The sequence below is a fragment of the Eulemur rufifrons genome, chromosome 7 (assembly GCF_041146395.1).
Source record: "Eulemur rufifrons isolate Redbay chromosome 7, OSU_ERuf_1, whole genome shotgun sequence".
NCBI lineage: Eukaryota > Metazoa > Chordata > Mammalia > Primates > Lemuridae > Eulemur > Eulemur rufifrons.
Window position 1 is genome coordinate 119,708,671 of NC_090989.1, and position 23,158 is coordinate 119,731,828.

Below are 23,158 nucleotides of genomic sequence, written 5' to 3' on the forward strand. Positions count from 1 at the left end.
TTTGGGATGGTCTCAGCCTTTGTGTTTCATGACATTGACATTTTGAAAAGTACACACTGGTTATTTTATAGAATGTTCTCAACTGGGTTTTGTCTGATATTCTGCATGTTTAGATTTAGATTACACACTTTTGCAGAAATGCTACATAAATGATGTTTTGTTCTCAGTGCCTCAAATCAGAAGGCACATAATGTCAGTTTGTTCATTATTGATGTTATTTACTTTGATCACTTGATTAAGATGAGGTTTGCCAAGTTTCTCCTATGTAGAGTTACCAATGTCCTTTTTAATTAATGAGTAATCTGTAAGAAGATCCTTTAAAACCATGTAAATAGTATTGCAGGAATGGAAAAACAAACACCACAAGTACTCGCTATTAAATTTGAACTAATCAAACAGCATTGGTGAGCACAGATGGAAGTAAAACTCAATGGAAATCAAGCAGGTGGGAAAGGGGTGGAGGGGATGGGTGAAATCATGCCTAATAGGTATAGTGTACACTGGGTGCTGGGCACACCTATAACTTTGCCTCGAGCAGGACAAAAGTAATCCATGTAACCAAAGCATTTATACCCCTGTAATATTCTGAAATAACAAAATAAATAAATAAAAAGGAAAATAAATTCAGTCATAGAAAAATGAAATTACATTTCTTAAAAAAATAAAATAAAACTATGTAAGTAATCCTTTTTCTTATCAGACTTTGACTTAATAGTTTTAGTATCCATTTGTGATTCTTGCCTGACTCAGTTATTACTCTCGTGGTCACCAAATAGTGACTAAAATGATGATTTTCTAACTCTGTCATTTATGTTATATTTCTCAGTTGGCACTCTAAGGAAGAATTTCGCCTTCTCCCTTCATTCATTCATTCACTTTTTATAATTTTAAATTCATTTTTTAAAATTTAGTATCATTAAAGACTCAAGGATTCCTGTTTTATTATATTCAACTGATTATATTTCAGTACTCTTATTTATTTTAGTGCTCAAATTGTTGCAGATTTGGCCAGTGAGAGCTACTTTCAAACCAGCTCCTGTGTGCTTTAGATATATTTTGAGCAGTTCCATCCTTTCTAGCACAACAGTATGTTTCAGTATCTGCTCATGATTTTCCCTCTGCTAATAAATTTTTAACCTATGATTAAAATATTACAGTTCTGTAACACAATAATCATTAGCTTATAAAGAACCCACATTTCAGAATTTATTATAGTATCTCTTTATATAAATTTTTGTAAAATAAAGGTATATAACCGATACAGAGCACTTACAGTATTGTTTTATAAATATTATTTGCTGCAGAACAAAATGGTGTGATTAAGCCAATAAAAAAAAGTGTAATCGTATATCACTAACTTTGGGCCTCTCTAGGCATCAATGAATTGAAAACTTTTATTTTGCAATTATTATGTATCAGATACTATTTTAAGTTTTTACATATATTCATTTGTTTAAGCCTTATTACAACCAAATAGAATATGTATCATTTTCATTTTATTGATGATGAAAGCAAAGCGTAGACAAATAACTTGCTGAAGGTCACATAGCTGTGGCACATGCACTCAAACTAAACTTTTAAATTCTTTTCATTAGCTCTTCCTATTTTCTGCTGATAATATGCTACTACTATTTATGGTAGCACAGGCTACCCTTCCACTCTTTACCCATGCCTTCTGGTGTTTGTCTCATTTCAGATTCTTACTTTTTGTATTTATCGTTTTTCCCAAATATCTTTTGTGTTATTTCAGTGGCAATTGTGGGGAGAGACTAGATGGTGGTACTTTATCCATCATCATGAAATGGAAATCAACACATTCTAAAGACTGAACATAATGGAGGGTGTGGGTTTAACTTTAGTCAGGTTATTGTTTTTGAATAGATTATGGCTTATTGTTTACATTGATAAAGTCATTCTTTCCTTAGAAGACTACACACTTATTTCCCTGACTGAGTTTAGAAGTTATTTCATTTACACACTTTTGATTATTCCTTAGTCATACCATATCAAAACCTTTCAGGACTCCTCTATCCATTTTCTATGCACCTAGACTCCTAAGTCAAAAAGAAAGGAATCAGGGTTGATGCCTCACTTTTCTTTACCACTAACACACTACAGACACACACACACATGCACAAACACAAGATGCTACTTACCTAGTCATTTTATTTATTTATTTTTTATTTTTACCTAGTCATTTATGAAAAATGTATTTGAGTGCCAGATGCTGCAGATTTAATGGTGTACTAGAAGCAATTCTTAATCTTACGAAGCTTTTGATCTCTTTTATAAATTGTACCTCCTGAATATGTCTTCTTGCCATACTCTTCCAGCCCTACTACCATATCCTTAGTGTAATCTCTTATGTTTTCTCTTGTGGATCACATCAGAAACTTCGTTTTGTCATAGCAGCCTCAGTTTCACCTGCTCTGCAATCTAGGCTTTGTTCTAGTAATTGTCAACAGTGTGTGGCATCATAAAATCTTACGAAGTTTGTTTTTTTTTTTTAATACCTGACTATCAAATACTATTGTGAGAATAGATTGGTATAATTCCTTTAAAAGGTTATTTGCTACTTTCTATCAAAATTTGTAAGTAGACATATCCTTCATCTGATCATTTGTACTTCTAGGAATTTAGACTACAGATACATACTTAGATACGTATACAAAGATGTAGGTACAAATGTGTTCATTGCAACATTATTTATGAATATTTAAAACTTAGAACAATCTAAATGTTCATTAGTATAAAACCAATTAAATGCAGTAGGATAGTTTTGATTCTCTGTAATTCTGTGCATCTATGAATAAAATAATTAGGTAGATATTGTTTATGCAACATTCTGTGAGAAGACATTTGATGCTATACAGAATGAAAAAGGCAAGGAGGAGATCAGTATATATAATTTAAAAGGGTGATGAGAAGATCTATATATACACTAATATGCTATATATACATATAATCTTCAATTTTGAATGATAACTGTTAACAGTGGATTTCTTCAGTGGAAAACTCGAGATCTTTAGTGGGCAAGAAACTTAATATGAAATGCATACTATTTATACTGTTGGATATTTTACCATGTACATCTAATGCTTTATAAATCTGAAAACCAGTTGTTTAGCAATGAACAATTAGAAATTGAAATTTTATAAAATGTATCATTTAAAATGGCATCAAAAGCATGAAATACTTAGGCATATCTCTGACAAACTATGTGTGAGATTTATATTCTAAAAACCACAAAGAAATTAATGAAAAAATTCAAAAATGAACTTTGTAAATGAAAATATTATATCATATTCATGAATTGAAAGACTTGGTGTTATTAAGATGTCAGTTCTCCCCAAACTGATCAATAGATTACCACAGTTCTGGCTAAAATGTCAGCAGAATGTTTTATAGACACTAACAAGTTGATTCTAAAATTTATATAAAAGGACAAAAGAACTGAAAGAGTTTTCAAAAAGAAGAACAAAGAAGACAAAATTCCTGATTTCAAGGCTATAAACAGTATTCAAGACAGTGTGGTATTGAAGAAAGGATGGATATATAGATCAAAGAAACAGTATAGCGAGTCTAGAAATAGACCCATACATACATGGTCAGTTGATTTTTAATACAGGTACAAAGGCAGTTCTTTGAAGAAAACATAATCTTTCAACAAATGATGAGAAATTAGTTAATGCATACAATGTACGTTATTTGGGTGATGGATACCCTCAAAGCCCTGACTTGACCACTACATGTGTAGGCATGTAACAAAATTGTATGTGTACCGCATAAACTTGTATAAATAAAAAACCTAAATGAGGCTGAAACAATTAGATATTCATATGCAAAAAAGTGAACCTTAATTCACACTTTATACCATATATAAAAAATTAACCCAAAATAAATCATAGGCCTAAATGTAAAACCTGCAACTGTAAAACTTCTAAAAGAGAAAACATGAGAAAAATCTTTGCAACCTTGGGCTAATCAAAGATTTCTTAGATATAACACCAAAAGCACAGTGCGTAAGAGAAGGCATTGACCTTCATCACAGTTAAAAACTAAGAGTTTTAAAAGAATTGAAAAGATAGGCCAATAAACTGGAAAATATTTACAGTTAACATATCTGATGAAGGACTTGTAACCAAAAAATATAAAGAAAGATCTCTCAAAAGTCAGTAAAGAAAAGCAACCCAATATTTTAAAATAGACAAAAGAATTGAATACATAACTTCACAAAGATGGATGGCAAATAAGCCCATGGAAAAGAAACTCAACATCATTTGTTGAGTAAATATGTAAATAATTTACATGTTATATAATAATTATATAAATTATGATAAGATATCACTACAAATCTATAGAAAGGCTAAACAAGGGAAAAAACTTGATAATACCAAATGCTTATGAGGATACAAAACAATGGAAACTCTTAGACATTGCTGGTGGGAATACGAAATAGTACAGCTATTTTAGAAAATAGTTTGGCAGTTTTTTTATAAAGTTAAATAAACACTTATGTGACTCAGTGGTCCCTCTCCTAGGTGTTTATCTGATTGAAATGAAAACTTAGGTTCACATAAAAACCTATACTTGAATGTTTATAGTGGCTATAATCATAATTGCTAAAAATTGCAAACAACTCAAATACTCATCTACTGGTGAATGTATAGAAACAAATTGCAGTACTGTCCGCAGAATAGAATACTTTTAAGCAATAAAATGAAAGGAGCTACTAATACAACAACATGGATGAATCTCAGATGCATTATACAGAGCAAAGACACCAGGTGCACATGATTACATCATATATAATTTCATTATACATTCTGTAAAAAGCAAAACTATAGGAGCAGAAAACATCTGCAGGGTACATGGGGTACTGACTGCAAAAGGGCGATTTTGCAGGGCGACTGTATGGGAGATTTTGAGGGATGGTCTTGATTGTTTTGGTGGTTACATGACTATGCATTTGTTAAAACTCACAGAGCCATACGTTAAAAACGATAAATTTTTCTCTATATATCTTATAGTTTAATTTTTTTAATTGGAAAAGGATAAAAGTAACAGTAGAGGAGTAATTGTTTCTCATTTCAAAGCCAGACCATTGTGTATTTCAAGGTTTAGAAAGCCCCAGACCAAAACATAGCCATAAGAACAAAAGAAGATATCACATGGTAGAAATTTCAGAACCAATAGCCATAGGAAAGTTTGGTACAATCTTTTTTCATGGTTTAAAATTATTTAAGTGAAAAAAATTTTGTTAAATTATTTCTGTTGACTCGTTATTTAACAGTGGAACATGAATATTTGTATTTTTTAAAATATTTGTTGGTCCTTCAAAGTCATGGCTAGGGTGAAGTACATTGCCAAAGACTACATGTGGTGTGATACCATTTTTTAAAAGCCCAAAAACTAGCAAAATATAAACAGTGTATCATCTAATGATGTGTGTCTATAATATATGTGATAAAACTGTATTTTTTGAGAGCAGGGGCATGATATTTAAAAAATTTAGTAGAATGGTTTAGCTATGGTGAAGAATGGGGAAAATGCACATAGGTAGATGCAAAGTTATTGGTATTATACTAGTTTTTAAATTGGGTGATCTTTTCATTGGTTTAATTTTATTATACTTTGTAATACAACTACTTTTAAAGTATCAAATACTGTATTTAAAAAGATAACAAAGAACAAATAGGACCACTTCTCTTTGCTGTTGGTAATATGATATTTTTAAAACATCTGATCATGTCATTCTTCTATTCAAATATCTCTCTGTGTATTTCCTAGCATTTTTAGGATAACATCCAGATTTTTTGGTCACAGTAAGTTGACCATATTATCCAAACAATTATTTTTTTATAAGTGAAATGAAATACTATTAATAATTACTCTGGTACATAAGCTTAACCCAGAATGTATGATCAGCCTCCTACAAGGCCCTCTCTGATCTAGTTTCTGCTGATCCAGCCTCAATTTATACTTAGCCTTGTGCTGTATTAACCTGTTCGCAGTTCATCAGTGAAGCACTCTTTGAAATTTCCATTCCTTTGCTTGTATGGTCCCTTTGTTGCCTTTTTTTTTTTTTTTTTTTGAGACAGAGTCTTGCTCTGTCGCCCAGGCTAGAGTACAGTAGCCTCATTACAGCTCACTGCAACTTCAAAGTCCTGAGCTCAAGCGAGCCTCCTGCCTCAGTCTCCCAAGTAGCTGGGACTACAGGCACATACCACCATGCCCAGCTAATTTTTCAATTTTTTTGTAGAGACAGTTTTGCTATGTTGCTCAGGCTGATCTTGAACTCCTGCGCTGAAGTGATTTGCCCACCTCAGCCTCCCAAGTAGCTGGGATTATAGGCATGAGCCACCATGCCCATCTAGTTTCGTTTTAATTTGTAAGTTTTTTTCCTATATTCATGTTCTTAACCTTACACCATTTCTTACAGTATTTTGCCATTATGAATTTTAATTATATATATTACGTGATAATGCTTTTTATTCTTACATAATTAGAATTATTAATTTTTTCTTTATCATAATTAGAAAGTCTTTTCACATATTTTCCCATCATTTAAATACTTGTTTTCTTCTGTTTTAATAGTCTTTTTTAGTGTTTAAATCTTTGAAATTTATTTGTGTGAATCATTCATTTCACTTCAATTATCTCTTTAAGTAAATATTTTTATCTTGAAGTTATGGGTCTGCTCTACTTCTACCCTTTTATATGGATCATGATTTTGTCTGCACAAAGTGTCATGTTAATTGTTTTAATGCCTCAGGAATAGTTTAGGTGTTGTGCATGTTGTTTGGACAACTGTTTGCCTGTGTTAATTTTAGTTTTCAGGGTCATCAACAAAAATTGTTCATTGAGTCTTTTCAGCAGATCACTGAGATGGGAAATAGCAATATCTTTTTTGATGTTATAGCCTACGGTGTGTTTGGGGAGAGAAGGCTAATCCCCATGAACCATTCATTAAGAGTAGGCCTGAGGTTGTGTGATGTGAACTCCTGGTCCATTGTTCTTTCTACTATACATCAAACCTCCTTCTGGAGATCAGTATGAAGAGATACTACAAAAAGAGAATGTACTATCCACACTGGATTTATTGTAGACATATTTTCCTTCATGCCCTTCCTTTTTTCCAATACTTGGAATTTATAAGTAAACTTGGCAGTAAAATCCCAGTGTCCTGAATTGCCAGGGATTAATGTGCATTAGCCTATTCTGTAATTCATTCTTTGGGAAGTCTTTTAATTCTTCAATAACGAAAGTTAACCTTTTACTACTTGAATTTTTTACTTGAGTTTTTCATGCTTCTAATGATTTTTTTTTCGATTTACAGTATAGTATGCTACAGTACATTGGATAAACCCCCATTCCCAAAGAGCATGAAGAATTTATAAGTCTTTTCCCTTTATCAAATTGTTACTTTATGTCACTTATGATTTCCTTCAGTTTTTGTGCATTTCTTAACATTTCCTTAAGAAAAATACAATACTATAAGCTACTCTTTGCCATATTGATTATTATTTTTTAATTATATAGTAAAATTGACTTATTTTCTTTCTTACATATAGTTTTTTTTTGTTGTTTTGTTGTTGTTTTTGTTTGTTTGTTTGTTTTTCCTGACAAAGTCTCACTCCTTTGCCCTGGCTAGAGTGCCACGGCGTCAGCCTAGCTCACAACAACCTCAAACTCCTGGGCTCAAGCAATCCTTCTGCCTCAGCCTCCCGAGTAGCTGGGACTACAGGCATGCGCCACCATGCCCCGCTAATTTTTCTACATATATTTTTAGCTGTCCATATAATTTCTTCCTATTTTTAGTAGAGACGGGGTCTTGCTCTTGCTCAGGCTGGTCTCAAACTCCTGACCTTGAGCAATCCTCCCGCCTCGGCCTCCCAGAGTGCTAGGATTACAGGTGTGAGCCACCGCGCCTGGCCTACATACAGTCTTATGAATTTTAATATGTGTATAGATTTTTGTAGTCACTGCCATAATCAGGATACAGAATAGTTTCACTGTCCCAGAAAACTTATTCATACTATCCCTTTATAGTCATATGCTCACCCCACCTGCAACTCCTGGGCACCTATGATGTATTTTTCATTACTATAGTTTTATCTTTGGGGGATTTCCAAATAAATGGAATCATACAGTATGTAACCCTTTAGAATATAATGTCCTCACATAGCATAATGTCTTCCCTAAAAATAATGTCTTTGAAATTCAAATTGTTGTGTGAATCAACAGATCAATAGTTGGTTCCATTTTACTGCTGAGTAATAGTCCACTGTATGTATATATCAGTTTGTTTCATCCATCCAGCCATTGAAGGACATGTGAATTGTTTCCAACTTTTGGCCATCATAGCTAAGGCTGTCATGAACATTGGCATACAGATTTTTGATTGAACATAAATTTTCATTTTTGTAAAGTAAATGTCCAGAAGTACAATTGCTAAGTGTTATGGTAAGTGTATGTTTAAATTTATTAGACTGCTAAACAATTTTCCAGAATGGCTGTACCATTCTGCATTCCTGCCAGCAATGTATGAGAGTTTCAGTTGTTCTGCATCCTCACTGGCACTTGAGAATGTTAGTAATTTTTACTTTAGCCATTCTAGTAGGTATGTAGTAGTATATCATTGTGCTTTTAACATATGTCTTCCTAATCATGTTGAACATTTTTACATGTGCTTATTTGGTAGCTTTATATTCTCTTTGGTGAAGCCATGTTGATTGTTTGCATCTAAAGTCTCTTTTTTTTTTTTTTTTTTTAATGCTACAAACTCGGTTCTTTTTTTTCTTTTTCCTTTTCTTTTTTTTTCTTTTCTTTTCTTTTTTTTCTTTTCTTTTCTTTTTTTTTTTTTCTTTTCTTTTTTTTTTTTAAATGCCACAAACTCAGTTCTTGGAAATTCCGTTTCTTTTTGAAGAGGATGTTAATTGTCACTTACATTAAACCAGTCTAAAAATGATAGACCAATATTGGATATCAGAAGCATTTAAGTTTAGTTCACTCTTTTATCATGCATGTGTCCACTAAAAAGTTTGATCCTTTTTACCCTGAAGTTTTTTTGCCAACAGAAAAGTAAAAGAGCCCACTGTCATTATGTGCATTTTCAAAATTTTAAATATGTCCTGTATATGTAGATAATATAAGTGCATATACATTACATATATGTAATCAGTTTTCCTTACTATTCTCTAGTCTTAATTCAGACTTTATTGTCCATGTAAATTCAGTTTTTCCAAAACTTAAATATTGTAGAAGCTTTACATTAATAATGCAACTCATCTTCAGGATATGTAGTATCTGTCATTAGCCATAAGCTGAATGATTCCTTACTGATTGTCTGCTAGTCAGAGATAAAAATCTATAGTTCCTTTAAAGAGATAGAAGTAATTATTTAGGAAAAGGGGCAATAGCAATTTATATTAAAGTAGTGCTAGTTGCTTTAATAGATTAATATAAAAATCTCAGTGGCTTAACAAAACAGAAATTTACTTCTCACCCTCATAACGTAAAGTACCATTAGGGGAAATCAGGCATCACTGTTCTCCCTAGTCATTCAGGGGCCCAAGATTTCCTGGGGCATTGGTATCCTGCTGGCAGATAGAAAATGCACTCCTGCTTCTTTAATTTGCCCAGAAATCTGCAATACACATTAATGTTTCCTCCCAGGAACAATGTTCCTGGAAACATGAGGACAGAGGGAGTAGGGTTGGAAGAAATTCTTAGTCATCAGAGCAGTGTTAATCAAGAGAAGGCAAAAGGTGCTCAAAAAAAATGGTGCTCAAAAGTTAAAGCAATCTCTTTTGGCTTTTCAGTTTTATTATTGATTGTCCTTCTTGTTTCTTCTGTACTTTAGAAAGATGAAGTAACTGAATAAAATGAATAGGTGACATCTGGACAAGTTAGGATAACGTTGCTAGTGTGGAGGACAAAATAATAAGAATGACTGGTGAAGCTTGGAAGGAAAAGTTCTGAATTTTCTTTTCACACTTGATCAGCTAGCTATATTGTTATATAATTATGCCTGTGAGAAAGCAAAATGCTTCTCAGTCAATGAGAGCAAGATTTTTATTTTAAGGTAAGGAAGTGGAGCCCTTTTAAAAGGAAACTTACAAGGAATACCAATATGTGAAACAGATTAAAATGGGAATTCTGTATTTCAAACAGGTATTGGAGTGACCAAGTGTCTCTCCTCCCTCATAATCACTAACAAGAAACTTCTATAAAACTAAGTTTGCAAATGTCTAATACAGATCAGTAGAAAAGTAGAAGAAAAGGATATGATATTTGTAATGATTTGGATAAATTGGTATAACTAAAATTAAGCAATTCTTCAACATTATTTTTTTCTATATTTTAAGTTCCCACTATTATTAATTTGTATATCACTTTTCTATTAATTGAATAAAACAAGTTGTTTCAAATTCAAGAGAATTTTTTTTACTCTTTCCACACAAACCATGTTACCACTGTATTTTATATTATAAATATGAACTTAGCGAAGGTATCTCAGGATCATTGGGTGTGCTGTCATTGAGCATCTTCTAAGTGTACTAGGGTTATTTCTTTAGCACTAATGTTTAACTTGTAGTGTGTTTGTGCATTCTGACATGAATCATTTAATTATTATGTTTAATAAAACCTTGACATTATCTCATTAGTGTTGCATCAAAAGAAGCAACACTTATTATTCTAATTCATAAGAGTTATTTCAGGTGTTGAGTAGATGTGTTGAAAATATCTTTTGCTTTAGTGATCTGAAACCTAGATTTTAAAGTTCCTGCAGCATTCCACTTATTGATTTCCCTTTTAACTTATTCTCTACATATGTTCACCTTTATGGTTTTTAGTTTATTGAGTGGGGAAGATAATAGAAACACTAGATAAATTTAGCAAATAAAATAACGGAATATCATATTATCAGATACACTTTATTGCAATAAAGGTACATCTTGTATTCAAACAAAGATATAGTAAAAGACCTATCCAAAATGGAATTCTCTTTTATGTTATGCTCCTTAATTAGTTTTATTTTCCTGAATTCTGTTGTCTCTTTGGAAAACAGGGACGAAAGACTTTGATAGACATTTCACAAAACCATAATTTAAATGCCAATAAAAAATGAAAAAGTGCCCATCCTCATTGGAATTAGAGAAATGTAAATCAAAACCACTAAGATACTACTTATGTATAGTAGAATTGCCAAATTTAAGAAATCTAATATCAAGTGTTCGTAAAAATGTGGAGTCTCTGGAACTGTCAATGACTACAAGACACAACCAGTTTGGATAACAGTTTGGTAATATCTAATAATGTTAAACATGCATATTCTATGTGATCCAGCCAATCCTATTCTTAAGAGTAGTGGTCCTGAAAGTGGGGTTCACAGCAGAGGTCCATGAAGTCAAAACTGTTTTTATCTGACAGCTCTTTACCTTTGGGGAATAAAAAAGAAGAAGAAAACTATTTTCATAGTAAGATGAAGATGTTATTTTCTTTTTTCATTCTCATTCTTTCACAAATGTGCAGTGGAATATTGGGGTCACAGCAAAGAATTTCCACATTTATCTACACAGGCTATTACAATATGCCTTCTTTTTCTAACTATTTTATGAGACTGGGTTTTCATCATATATTTCAATTGAAACAATGTATTGTAACAGAGACAATGCAGAACAGATAGGAAAATCTAGTTTTTTGTTAAGGAAAATATTAAAGAGATTTACAAAAATATAAAACAGTGTTACTCTAGTTTTTTGTTTTAGAAAATTTAGTTCTTTCTTGTGATATAAAATTATTTTTAAGTGAATTAATAAATATAAACATTTCTTAGTTTTAATTTCTAATATGGTAGTATTGATAGATACAACTCATAAAGCAACAGCTTTTTGAGGTCCTTAGTAATTTTTAAGAGTGTAAAGAGGTCCTGAGAACTAAAAACTGAAAATCTCTGCCCCAGAGAAATGCATGCCCAATGCACCAGGAAACATATATAAGAATTTTCGTAGCAGCATTATTCATAATGGCTAAAAGTCAAAGCCAGGTGAAAGTTTATCAGCGATAGAATGAGTAAATAGGGGAATATTCTAAATATTACACAGGACTAAAAATTAATGAATTAGAGGTATATGCAACATGTATAAATCTTAAACATAAATGTTACATGAAAGAAATCAGATTCAAAAGTTATACATATTGTATGATTCCATTTATATATTGTTCACAGCTAGGCATAATAAACTTTAGGAGTGCACGCTTTGTTAATTAAAATATACTGGCTACCAAATAAGCCAAAGTAACTGTTGCCCTTAGGGGAAGAGATGGTTGTATTGGGAGGAGATGCTGGCAATGTTCTGTTTCTTGACCTGGGTGGTGGTTACATGGGTATTTTTGCTTTATATTAATTCATTAAGCTTTATAATTATTTAGGCACTTTTTGGTATGAGTATGATGTTTCACATTAAAGTGCTTTAAATAAGTAGGACATTTTGTTATAAAATTTTGATAAATTTTTCAGTTTCAGCTATTTCAGTTATAAAATTTGGATAAAATAACTTTATCTCCTTTTAAAATTTTGACCAAGCAAAATATTCATAATACTACATTTTTGTTTAAAGCATAGTGCTATTTGGGTCCATATTTATCAAGATATGTTCTGTCTTTATTCTCTAGATTAATATGTTGTTTTGTCTTTTTTAACCAAATATTTTATACATTCTCATTAATTCTACAAAAATTTGGACTTGAAACTTTATCATAAAATAAAAACTATTATAAATATTCTCTTAGTACTGTGCAAACATAAATTCTCATTTCTTTGAATTTTTTTCATTAAAAAAATTTTTTCTCATTTGATACAGATAGTCGTACAGGCACTCCAGTGTTCCCATTACTCGATTCTTTGGCAGTTGGTGAAAATTACTGATGGTTCTCCTTCCAAAGTAAGTAAGAGTTTCTGTAGGCAGAGGGTTATTACTAAAATAATAACCTTGCTTAACTCTTTATTTAATAATATTATCAGTTATTATAAGTTATTGTAATCTTTAATAAAATATATGATAATTGTTATCAATTCTTGATCATAAGCTTTATCTTATGAGTAAGTATGTATTTACGTCTTTTGGAAGATAGCCAAAATCTTCAAGCACTAGAACCATAGTTGTATATGTAGAGAGTTAATAATCTTGTAAGAAATAACTACAATAGACACAAAAACTGTGATAGGTGACATGCTATAAAAAAAGAATAATATTGAAAGATAGTAGAATGTAGCTTTTGATTCTGGCAGGGTGGCACTTAGGGGCCCAAAGTCAACACAGCCCTCATCAAGTTAAAAACAAAATGTCGGATAAAATTTTATCTTAAAAATTTTTAATCCATGACCATGGAAAATAGAAATCAAAATATGGCTGGGGATTAAGTGAAAATAGGATCAAGACAGTAAAAAAGAGCACTGAAGTTTGCTTCACCTTGAGGATCTTTTCTAATCTAGACAAAGTCCAAGGCCCTTGGAAGGTAGAATATCTAACAGGTGGCCACATCTCCTTAAGTTGGAATCCTAAAGAGCTATTCTCACCCACACCAGTTCCATTCATGGGCTGGAGGATTATAAGGAAAATAGCCTGTCTTAAAATCTGTCATTGATTAAAGGGGGAAAAATCGATCTCCTATGAAAGTTTATAACCATTACCTAGCTTTCACTTAGGGTTTCACCCAGAATTCATGCGATTTCAATCATAAAGACAAACAAGTTGAGATTTTGATTTTAAGTGTTCTGTAGTAGAGTATCCAAAAGCACCTAATAAAGTCAAATCTAAATCTCCGTCTCCTCTGAAGGAACTTGCCTTAAAGAATTTTCCACAAATAAAATTTTAAGAAAAGTGAGCTCTTAGTAAAAAATCACTCAACTTCAAAACAAGAAACCATGAATAGAATCGTGAAGAAAATCAGGCAAAAAATTCTGTACACTGGAATTATCTGACACAAATATAAAATAAATGTTTCAGTTATTTCATGTAATGAAAGAGACTTGAACATATGACTAAAAAGCAAACATTGGTTAAAGAACCAGGTAAAGGTTAGAATGTTTACATATCTTCATCTTAACAAAACAGAAGCTATTTAACCAGTAAAGATGATTAATTCATTTGCATATAGAACCAATAGCTTGATATGGAGCATTATTTTCTCAGAGAAAGAATTTTTTCCTTTCTGATTAATAATTTGAGGATTTCTCTATATTTGGAAAATAGTTGGGGTTTTTTGTTTGTTTGTTTTTAATTGGAAGGATGGTAATATATGGGTTAGCCTCTTGGTTTTTCTATTTTTTTTTTTTTTCTAAAGTCTCATTGGAAAGTGATTGGTTTTTCTATTTTATTGGCGAGTTTAGTCTTGAAGAGCAAAAATTACAGTTAACCTTTTCTTAATAATAAAAGCCACTTTAAAGCTGTCTTACATTTCCATGTTTTTGAAATGTTTATTACATGGTAAAATTAAAGGAAATTGAATCTGTGTTAAAATTTGATAGCTAGAGTTTATTATACACAATTACTTTAATTCTGATTTTTAAATTCTGGTTGAATTTTTATATTTTATTTTTTTCATGGACATCATTTTGGTAATCTGAGTTACATGTATTTTGGCTGAATATTGATAATTGCATTTAGTAAATTTAGGAATACATACTTCCCTAAAAATTCGGCATAATTAAAATTCTTCCTTGTAAATCTAGTTTAAATTTTGTCCTTTTACAACTGTATTCCATAATTGGAGTGAAAATCTCTAATCTGAAACCTACTTTTTCTCTTAATCCCATTACAGCAGAATTATTTTGAAATTTATTGCCTTTCTGTTTAATTTTTGTCTGACACATTGCCCGAATAAAAGATGGCTTTATTTTTGTCATCAGTCATACTACATATTTCATTGTCAGCAATGCAGATTTTGTGACCAGCACGGACTTTTTATTCAGTTGCTTTCCTTTTGTAGTTTTGTGTTCATTTATATCTATGTGAAATTTTCCTTACTTAGGTGTCTCTTGATTTACTTCTTCTCACTTTGAAGTTGTTGGTAGTGTTTTAAAAATTTAACCCTAAGTGTATTCAGTAATCATTGTGTATCACTTGTATTGTAATTTAAAAGTGGTTCTCAGCTGGGCATGGTGGCTCATGGCTGTAATCCCAGCACTTTGGGAGGCTGAGGCAGGATGATCTGAGGCCAGGAGTTCAAGATCAGCCTGGGCAACATATCGAGATCCCGTCTCTATAAAAATATAAAAATAGATTAGCTGGACTTGGTGGCATACACCTATAGTCCCAGCTACTCAGGAGGCTGAGGCAAGAGGATCACTTGAGCCCAGAGATTTGAGGCTGCAGTGAGCTATGATCTCATCACTACACTCCAGCCTGGGTGACAAAGCAAGACTCTGTCTCTAAAAAATTTTTTTAATTAAAAAAAAAAGTGGTTCTCTAAATGACAATCTTGAAAAGCTTGACGTCTCAAGACATATGCATACTTTAAAAATTAATCTTTTATTGCCAAGATTCCTCCTTTTAAAACAATAACTTATAATAATTACTAGATTAGGAATTATCAAACTTTCTGTTCCCTTGTATGATGTAGGATATCTTTGAGAATTTAAAAGCCGCGTACATAAGCTTCGTACAAATATAATTTATGGTATTAGCATGTCATTTGATAAGATGGCAATTTCCTAACTGTAGTTCCAGTCTTATCATTAACTTGTATAACCTTGAGGCAAGTCATGTAAATAATCTTAATGTAGATAATTTATGTCAAAGCATTTTATGAATTGTAAGGTGCTTTCTGGATATTGGTAACATGTAAAAAGTAACCTATCTTTGTCTTGAGTTACTTATTTGTAAAATTGAAAGTTATATTGGGCCAATCATTTTTAGGTCTAAAATTCTGCAGTCTATGCTAATAACTGCCATACTGAAGCTGTCTTGATAGATACACAAGTCTTAATATGGTTATCTCTAGGAAATAGAATTTCTTTGGGGTCAGACATAAGGATGAGAGAGATTTACTTTATACTTTTTGACACTGAGGAATTGTTTTGTTGTTAATGTTGCTTAACAATGATTATTTTATCACATAAAATAATTTTTAAAAACTGTTAAGAACAAAAATGTCTTGATTCTCCATACTGTTCTCAGTTTTGATTTATCGCATATAACTCAGAGAGTTGTTTCGCTGGACTGAATACTAGAAAAATGCTTAATGTATCCTGTGTCTTATTTGCTGTAGCAACATATTCTGTTGCTTATAAATGTGATATTAGAAGTATAAGGGGATTTGGAAGTCATTTGATGAAACCTGTTTATTTTAGATGAGGCCCAGAAGGGGACATTGTTGTTATAATTACCTTATTGATATTTTACATTTTAAAAATCACATAAACATAAAGGCTCTAATTTAATTAAATCTTCATAATAATCCCATAAAGTGGTTATTGTCATAATCCCACTTGATATGTAAGAAATCTGAGTCTTTCAGAGATTCGGACTTGCCTAAAATCAGACTTATAGAACTAGTGTTTTGAATCTCAGTCTAGTGGTCTTTCTGTTAGTGCTCTTTAAATTCTTGTATTATTAAGCTTTTAATACTAGTTCAAGAGGATTTTATTGTAGTGGGTTTTTTGTTAGTTTTTTGAGTTTTTTAGAAACAGGGTCTGGCATTGTTGCCCAGGTTGGCTGGAATACAATTGCCCAGTCATAACTCACTATAACCTCAAACTCTTGGACTTAAGCAATCCTTCTGCCTCAGCCTCTCAAGTAGATGGGACTACAGGTGCATTCTACCAAGCCTGGCTAATTTTTTTTAATTTTTGTAGAGACAAAGTCTTGATGTGTTACCCAGGCTGTTCTCGAACTCATGGCCTCAGGCAATCCTCCTGCCTCAGCCTCCCAAAGTACTGGGATTACAGGCGTGAGCCACTGCACCTGGCCCTCATTAGTTGTTTTTTTTTTTTTTTTAAACAAATGTTCTGTGGTTGACTCCTTATTGAACAAAAACTAGCAGTATCTGTTAATCAGTTGGGTATAGGGCAGTTATATCACACAGCTAGATTTCTGTCATCATTCTGTATGTCTAAGGGTGTTTAGATGAGGAGTTACTGTGATTTTAAATGACTGTTTGTAATGCCAGTGGGTTAATTTTAAAGTATGGAGAGGACTTCTGCACATAAAACTCCATCTTCTTTTTCTGCTTTAATTTTTTTCCTAAAATTTAAATATAATACAGTAGATATTGGGATATTTGTAAATGTTATTTTTAACATTTGTAATGTTGGTCATTTAGAAACAACCTGAAAGTCTATTACATGAAGTTTTATTTTGTTGAGAAAATGTTAAGATGGAGTGGATCATTTAGCTAGTGATGGAGAAAGCCAGTTGATCACCATCTGTATGTTTTTTTCTAGTCATTAATATATTTACAGAAACTCATTTAAATCTCTGCAGGGTCATTTACATTTTAAATTAATAAATTATGCTTATTTTTGTGTAAAATATAAGGTAGAGTGGTTTTCATAAATTTGAGCTCTCTTGGGTACATGCTCATTGTAAAAGAAAAAATAGAAAAATATAAACAAAATAAAACTCTCAAATCTTACCATCTGTGGATAACCACTGTTAATATTTTTGTGTATTACATCTTCTCTTCAACTAATATAACATTTCCTTCAGTTATTAAGAAATGTTTATAGAGAATATTTTTAATGTATGCCTAATCCATTATGTAACTATACCATAGTTTATTTTACCACTTTCCTCTCTTGGATATTTAGTTTTAAACATTTTTGCTAATAAAATTAATGCTATGATGGGCATTCTGGTACAAAAGCTTGTTTTGTGTTTTTCGTCTTTTCATCTTGTATTACATTCTTAGAAATGAAATTGCTGAGTCAATGATAGTGCATACGTTTAAGGTTCTTGATACATACTGCCAAATTGCTTTTTAGGGAGTACTTTCTAAAATTTATTTTTCCTTTCTCTTGTCAAGAACACTGTCATTCAGGACATTATGAATGGTACTTAGATTTCAGGTTTAAATTCAATTTATAATTTAACTCAACAGTAAACACTTTTATAAAATGAAGTATATGAGAAGACTATATCAAGAATAGGCTTAGATATTTATTTGAAATGGAAGTGCACTGGGTTTCACCAATGGGTATTTCCTCTGTTCCCCTAGTTTCCAGAGTTGAAGCTCTTTGGCAGTCTCACAGGTCATGCTCAGTATACTTTGCTCCGGTGCCCCCTAGTGCTGGTCCTGTAGAAGCAGCCTTCAGTTTCTCTTCTCTGTAGCAGAAAACATCCTTCTTCCTTCAGCTCCTTCTGGACATACACAAAGACATTTAAAGAGCCAGGTAAATAAGAGTTAGGGCTAAAATATTGCCCCCATTGCCTTTTTTGGCCTGGGGATCTTGAATTTATCCTCAATTTTTTTTTTTTTCTCCTAGGAGGAGCTGTCCTGCTTTCTATGGTCTTAGATTTGTGCTACCCTTTGCCTTACCCTGTATGTTTCTGTTCTAGATTGCAATACGGGGAGCCTGGGGCAGACCCTTCTGGACCCTGGCCCTCTTCCTAACACTTTAAGTCAGAGAAAGTCAATGTTCTCTAGGTAGCTACAAGTCAAATTATTATTGAGGTGTTTAAAATTTGCAAAATTTGTTCCTCCATTACCATCTTAACTAAAGGTTCTCCTCTGCAAATTCTAATGTGTTGACCTCCAAACATACTGGAGAAAGGAGGAGTAAAGATGAAATTGGGAGAGATTGTGGCCAAGGGGCTTGGCCGAAATACGTTTAACCTTGCTATTCTTCCCACAAACATACATTGCTACAAATGTACTAGAAATAGGCTCACATACATAAAAATCTGCAGGCTACTTTCTGTACCTCTTTCTTTCCTCTTCCCTATCCACTCTTCAGAGTAGCAGTGAACAACAAAGAGATAGCTCACTCAGGTCCTCACCCAGAATTCCTGTAATAACAAAATATAGATAGCACCTCTCCATCTGTAGAGTTAACTGCTTTGAGAGGAGGGAGGGGGGTAAGGGTTAGAAATGATAGTTACCCTGTAGGAACAAATTTTTAATAGCATGTTACCATTTTACGTTACTTCTTTTCTTAGAGAATCTTTTCCCCTCCTCTTTTCATTTCTTGAGAATTTTATCCTCATTAACTATCTAGTTACTTCTAAGCCTTTCTTTTTAGTTGTTCCATGATTCCAGAGTTGTTCTTTAAAAGGTGTGTTCCTGTTAATATTATGTCTAATCACAAGTGCTTGATTGGCTGGTCTAGAAAAGTTAGGGGAGAAACATCCAGGTTTTATTTAATATCCATTTCTTATTCAGCTCTCTCAATGTTCTTTTTTAAAAATCTGGAATACAGAAGTAGGTGACTGCTCATACCAAAGTCTGAACTCCAAATTTTTATTCAACCCCAGCATTTAAAATCCTCTGGAAACCAGAAGTAAATATCTTCAACTTAGAAAAGAATTCTCAAGTTATGGTTTCAGCATTCCATTAAGAATGCCGTGTTGTGTTTGCAAATGTTTATTTCTTGGGCCTCCCATGTATAGGAGCTTGCTTTCTGGTAGGGAATTCCCCCTTAAAGGATAACAAGGCTTCCTCAGCTTCACAGGCCTTCACATGGATGCTATTTTTACCTACAAAGAGACAACCTTTAAAGCACCTAGTTTACCAATTCCCAAACTCCTTAAGATATTTAATATTTCATGATCCAAGTAGTGAGCCAAAACTGAAAAGATCTATTGATTCTATTCTAAATAACAATATTACAATGTAAAAATGTGTTTTAACTGAGCTTATCAGAGGCCTAAAGCAATATTAAAAATGTTTAGACAAAACATAACACTCACCACTTTTTAGTACAGAGATTGGAGATTCATTCCACCAAAATTCATGATTAAAAAGTTTACTTTCCTGTCAGGCCATTTATTTGGATAAAAACAAAATAGGTAACTTATCCTACTTAATATCTCCTGAGTGACATAGTAATGCATTTTCCTTCCTACGATAGTAGGTTTTTTATTTTGAAACTGTTTTTTTCCTAGTAGTAACAATTACTAGGCGTTTGTTAAAGAACTTCTTGTTGATGACTCAATTTATCTATATAGGAAGCTCCCAGTTTTTCTGTTTCCAGCATTTTTTGTGTTAGAGCATGTTATTTCAAGTTAAACCTGAGTTTGAATTTTGGCTCCACGTCTTAACCACCCATGGCAAAATAAGCAAGTTACTTCAGTTTGAGCTACAGTTTCCTCATGTATACAGTGAGAATGATACTTTTGGATAGGTTTGTTGAGAAGATTAAGTTGAAAGAAGTGTTTCAATTACCAATAGATGTTGTTTTATTGGCATTAAATTTCAGTCCTAGTCTTTGCTTTGCTATCCTCTCCCCCACCAAAACCAAGAGTTGATACTAAATGAACTATTGTCTGAGGCTATGGGTGTATATAAACATGCTCAATAGCTAGTGTAGGTTTGAGAAACACATGGTAGATTTTGTCCTCCATCTAAATATTTGGGTTAATTTGGGAATCAAGTCTCTCACTTTGGTCCTAACAGTCACTACTTTTCCCCTGTTCCTCTGACTCCTTCTTTAGCTTCCTTCATCCTTGTACACTGCAGGAAAGAGAAATCAGAAGATCCTTTGGAACTACAGTAGGCAGCTTAAGGGTTCCTGGATCATAAGTGGATTAGCCTTTGAGGCAATGGCAGGAGTCAGCAGGTGGGGATTCAGATCGCCAAGAACAGCAACAACACTGAAAACTAGGTATTACATTTGGGGTTTAAATATGCAATAGTTGTTTTATTGTATATTCACAAAAGTTGTACACTTTCCCCCCGTCTCTCCCGAGAAAGATACTAGTAGTGATTACTCATATAAGAAAGCAGTTTCAGAGATGTAGCATAAGGTTTACCTCACCACAATGGTAGGATCTTTTCGGTCTTGTTCTGTTTGTCACTTGTTCCAAGTGAATGAATTGAGTTCTCTCGATTTTATATGTAATGTGGATAAATGACAGTTCAGGTTAAAAATAATCTAATGAGCCTTGTTATATATTGGTTACTTTGCTAGGTACTAAGAAACATGACACAGTTTGTCTCCAAAGAGCTTTTATAGTCCAGTACAAGCTTAGCAAACTGTAGTCCACAGGCCAAATCTGACCATACATCTGTTTTTATAAATAAAGTTTTATTCGAACACAGCCATGCTCATTCCTTTATATACTGTCTCTGGCTGCTTTCATGCTACAATGGAAGAGTTAAGTAGTTGGGATACAGATTATGGCTTGCAAAGCCTAAAATATTTACTATCTGATCCTTAACACAAAAAGTTTCCAACCCCTGGCCTAATAAAGTAACCCCTTGGTCTTGTTTACCAGACTTTGTGAGTTAGAAAACTCTATTTGCCTATTATGGGTAAGTAGAAGTTTAGTTTTGTAACTGTTTTTCATCATAAAAATTTTTTGAAAAATTCTTAGCAGGCTTTATTTTCATATTCTGAGATCTTTGATCTGGGCTAGCTCTTTGTTTTACTCCTTTTTATTCCAAAAATGTATGTTTGTCAGATAATACTGAACTAGTTTTATGTGTTTACTAGTTTTTCTGTGGCTTCATTTTTTGGCTTAATGATATTTTATAGCTGTGGGTAAAAAGATGACTAAATTTGGTCTTCCACTAGTCACATAAAATTGTGACACAAAATAAAAAGAAATCATCCATTTAAAATCTGTATGTATGTGTGTCTAGGAATTAACTCTTACCTTTACCTTTCCTCACTGGCTATAATATTGAGATAGTTGGCTGTTGTGGGACAGTCTACATTTAAGATCTTTTTTTTCTTCCTAAGATGTCAAATGTGAGCCTTTGTGCCTTTAGGAAAGTTTCTTTCTACTACAACTTATATGATAAATTCACCATCTTAATTGTGCCTTCCTTATTTGGGGTTCTTTGTTACGGAGATCTTGCTGATCAGAGTGTAGTTTAAAAACATCATCTTAATTCATCGGAAGAGATTTCTCCTCTTGTCTTTGTCAATAGATTGCTGATAAGTTGAAACTATTTTGCCCTTTTATATTTGGACATAAGAAGGTTTCAGTCTTCTAATTCTTGGTTTCACTACCTCTATCAGGAAGCAAAAAACCTTAGTCAGGCTAATGTAGCCACTTGCAAAATGAAAAATATAACTAGGATATCATAATTTAAATCTCAGTATGATCTTATTGCCTGACCGAACTAAATTCCTTTACACAGCTACTGTAAGAAAAAGTGCTTTTGATGCCAAGTTGCTTTCTGAAAATAAAATAAAATATTGGTTTCGTTTAGGAAAAAAAAATTTGAAAGGCAGCACCAATATAAGTGCCATATACAGTTTATATGGACTAAGAGAAAGAAGATAAAATAAGATAGTTTACTCCCCTCTTCACTCTTTACCTTCGGTTCCCACCCCTATAATCCAGGTCTTCTCCTCTAGCTAGAAAGGGAATTTATTTAAATAAAACTCCATTGTGTTTTAGTTTCTTAAAATTACAGTCTTTTGGCGGGGGGGGGGGCGGCTAGGGCAATATACATAACCTAAACCTTTGTACCCCCATAATATGCTTAAATAAAAAAAAAATTACAGTCTTTATAATCAGTGTATCTTGTTCTTGGATTATTCTGTTTCAGTGCCTATTGGGTTTACTGGCACTATGTGTGTATATATATGATATATATTTTAGATATATACATATATTTTTTAGTATTCCAAGTTTCAAATTTCTTACTTCCGTATTGCTGCCTATCTGCAAGTCCCCGCATATTAATCTTGATATAATAAAGAGTCATTATAACAAAATGGTTAAGAGCATAGTCTGGAGGCAGATTGCTTTGGATAATTTACTCTGCCACTTCTAGCTGTGTGTCTTTGGGCCTGGCACTTAACATCTCTGTTCCTGTTTCTTCATATGTAAAATGGGGGTGATAATATCAATAATCATCAAAATTGTGAGGATTAGTTGTTAATCTGTGAAATACAGATTAATGCCTGCCACATAGTAAGTGCCAGTAAATGTTAACTTTTATTATTATTGCATTCTGGCCCAGAAAAAAATGAAAC

General features: G+C 32.6%; 1 protein-coding gene across 1 annotated transcript in view; it reads left to right on the forward strand.

Annotated features, from left to right (window-relative positions):
- Window positions 1-23,158, forward strand: part of STAG1 (STAG1 cohesin complex component) — a 346,671-nt gene that overhangs the window by 284,823 nt on the left and 38,690 nt on the right. Inside the window, exon 22 of the mRNA XM_069473208.1 lies at window positions 12,870-12,950. Within this exon, the coding sequence (XP_069329309.1) occupies window positions 12,870-12,950 (81 nt within the window). The remainder of the gene's footprint in view (window positions 1-12,869; window positions 12,951-23,158) is intronic.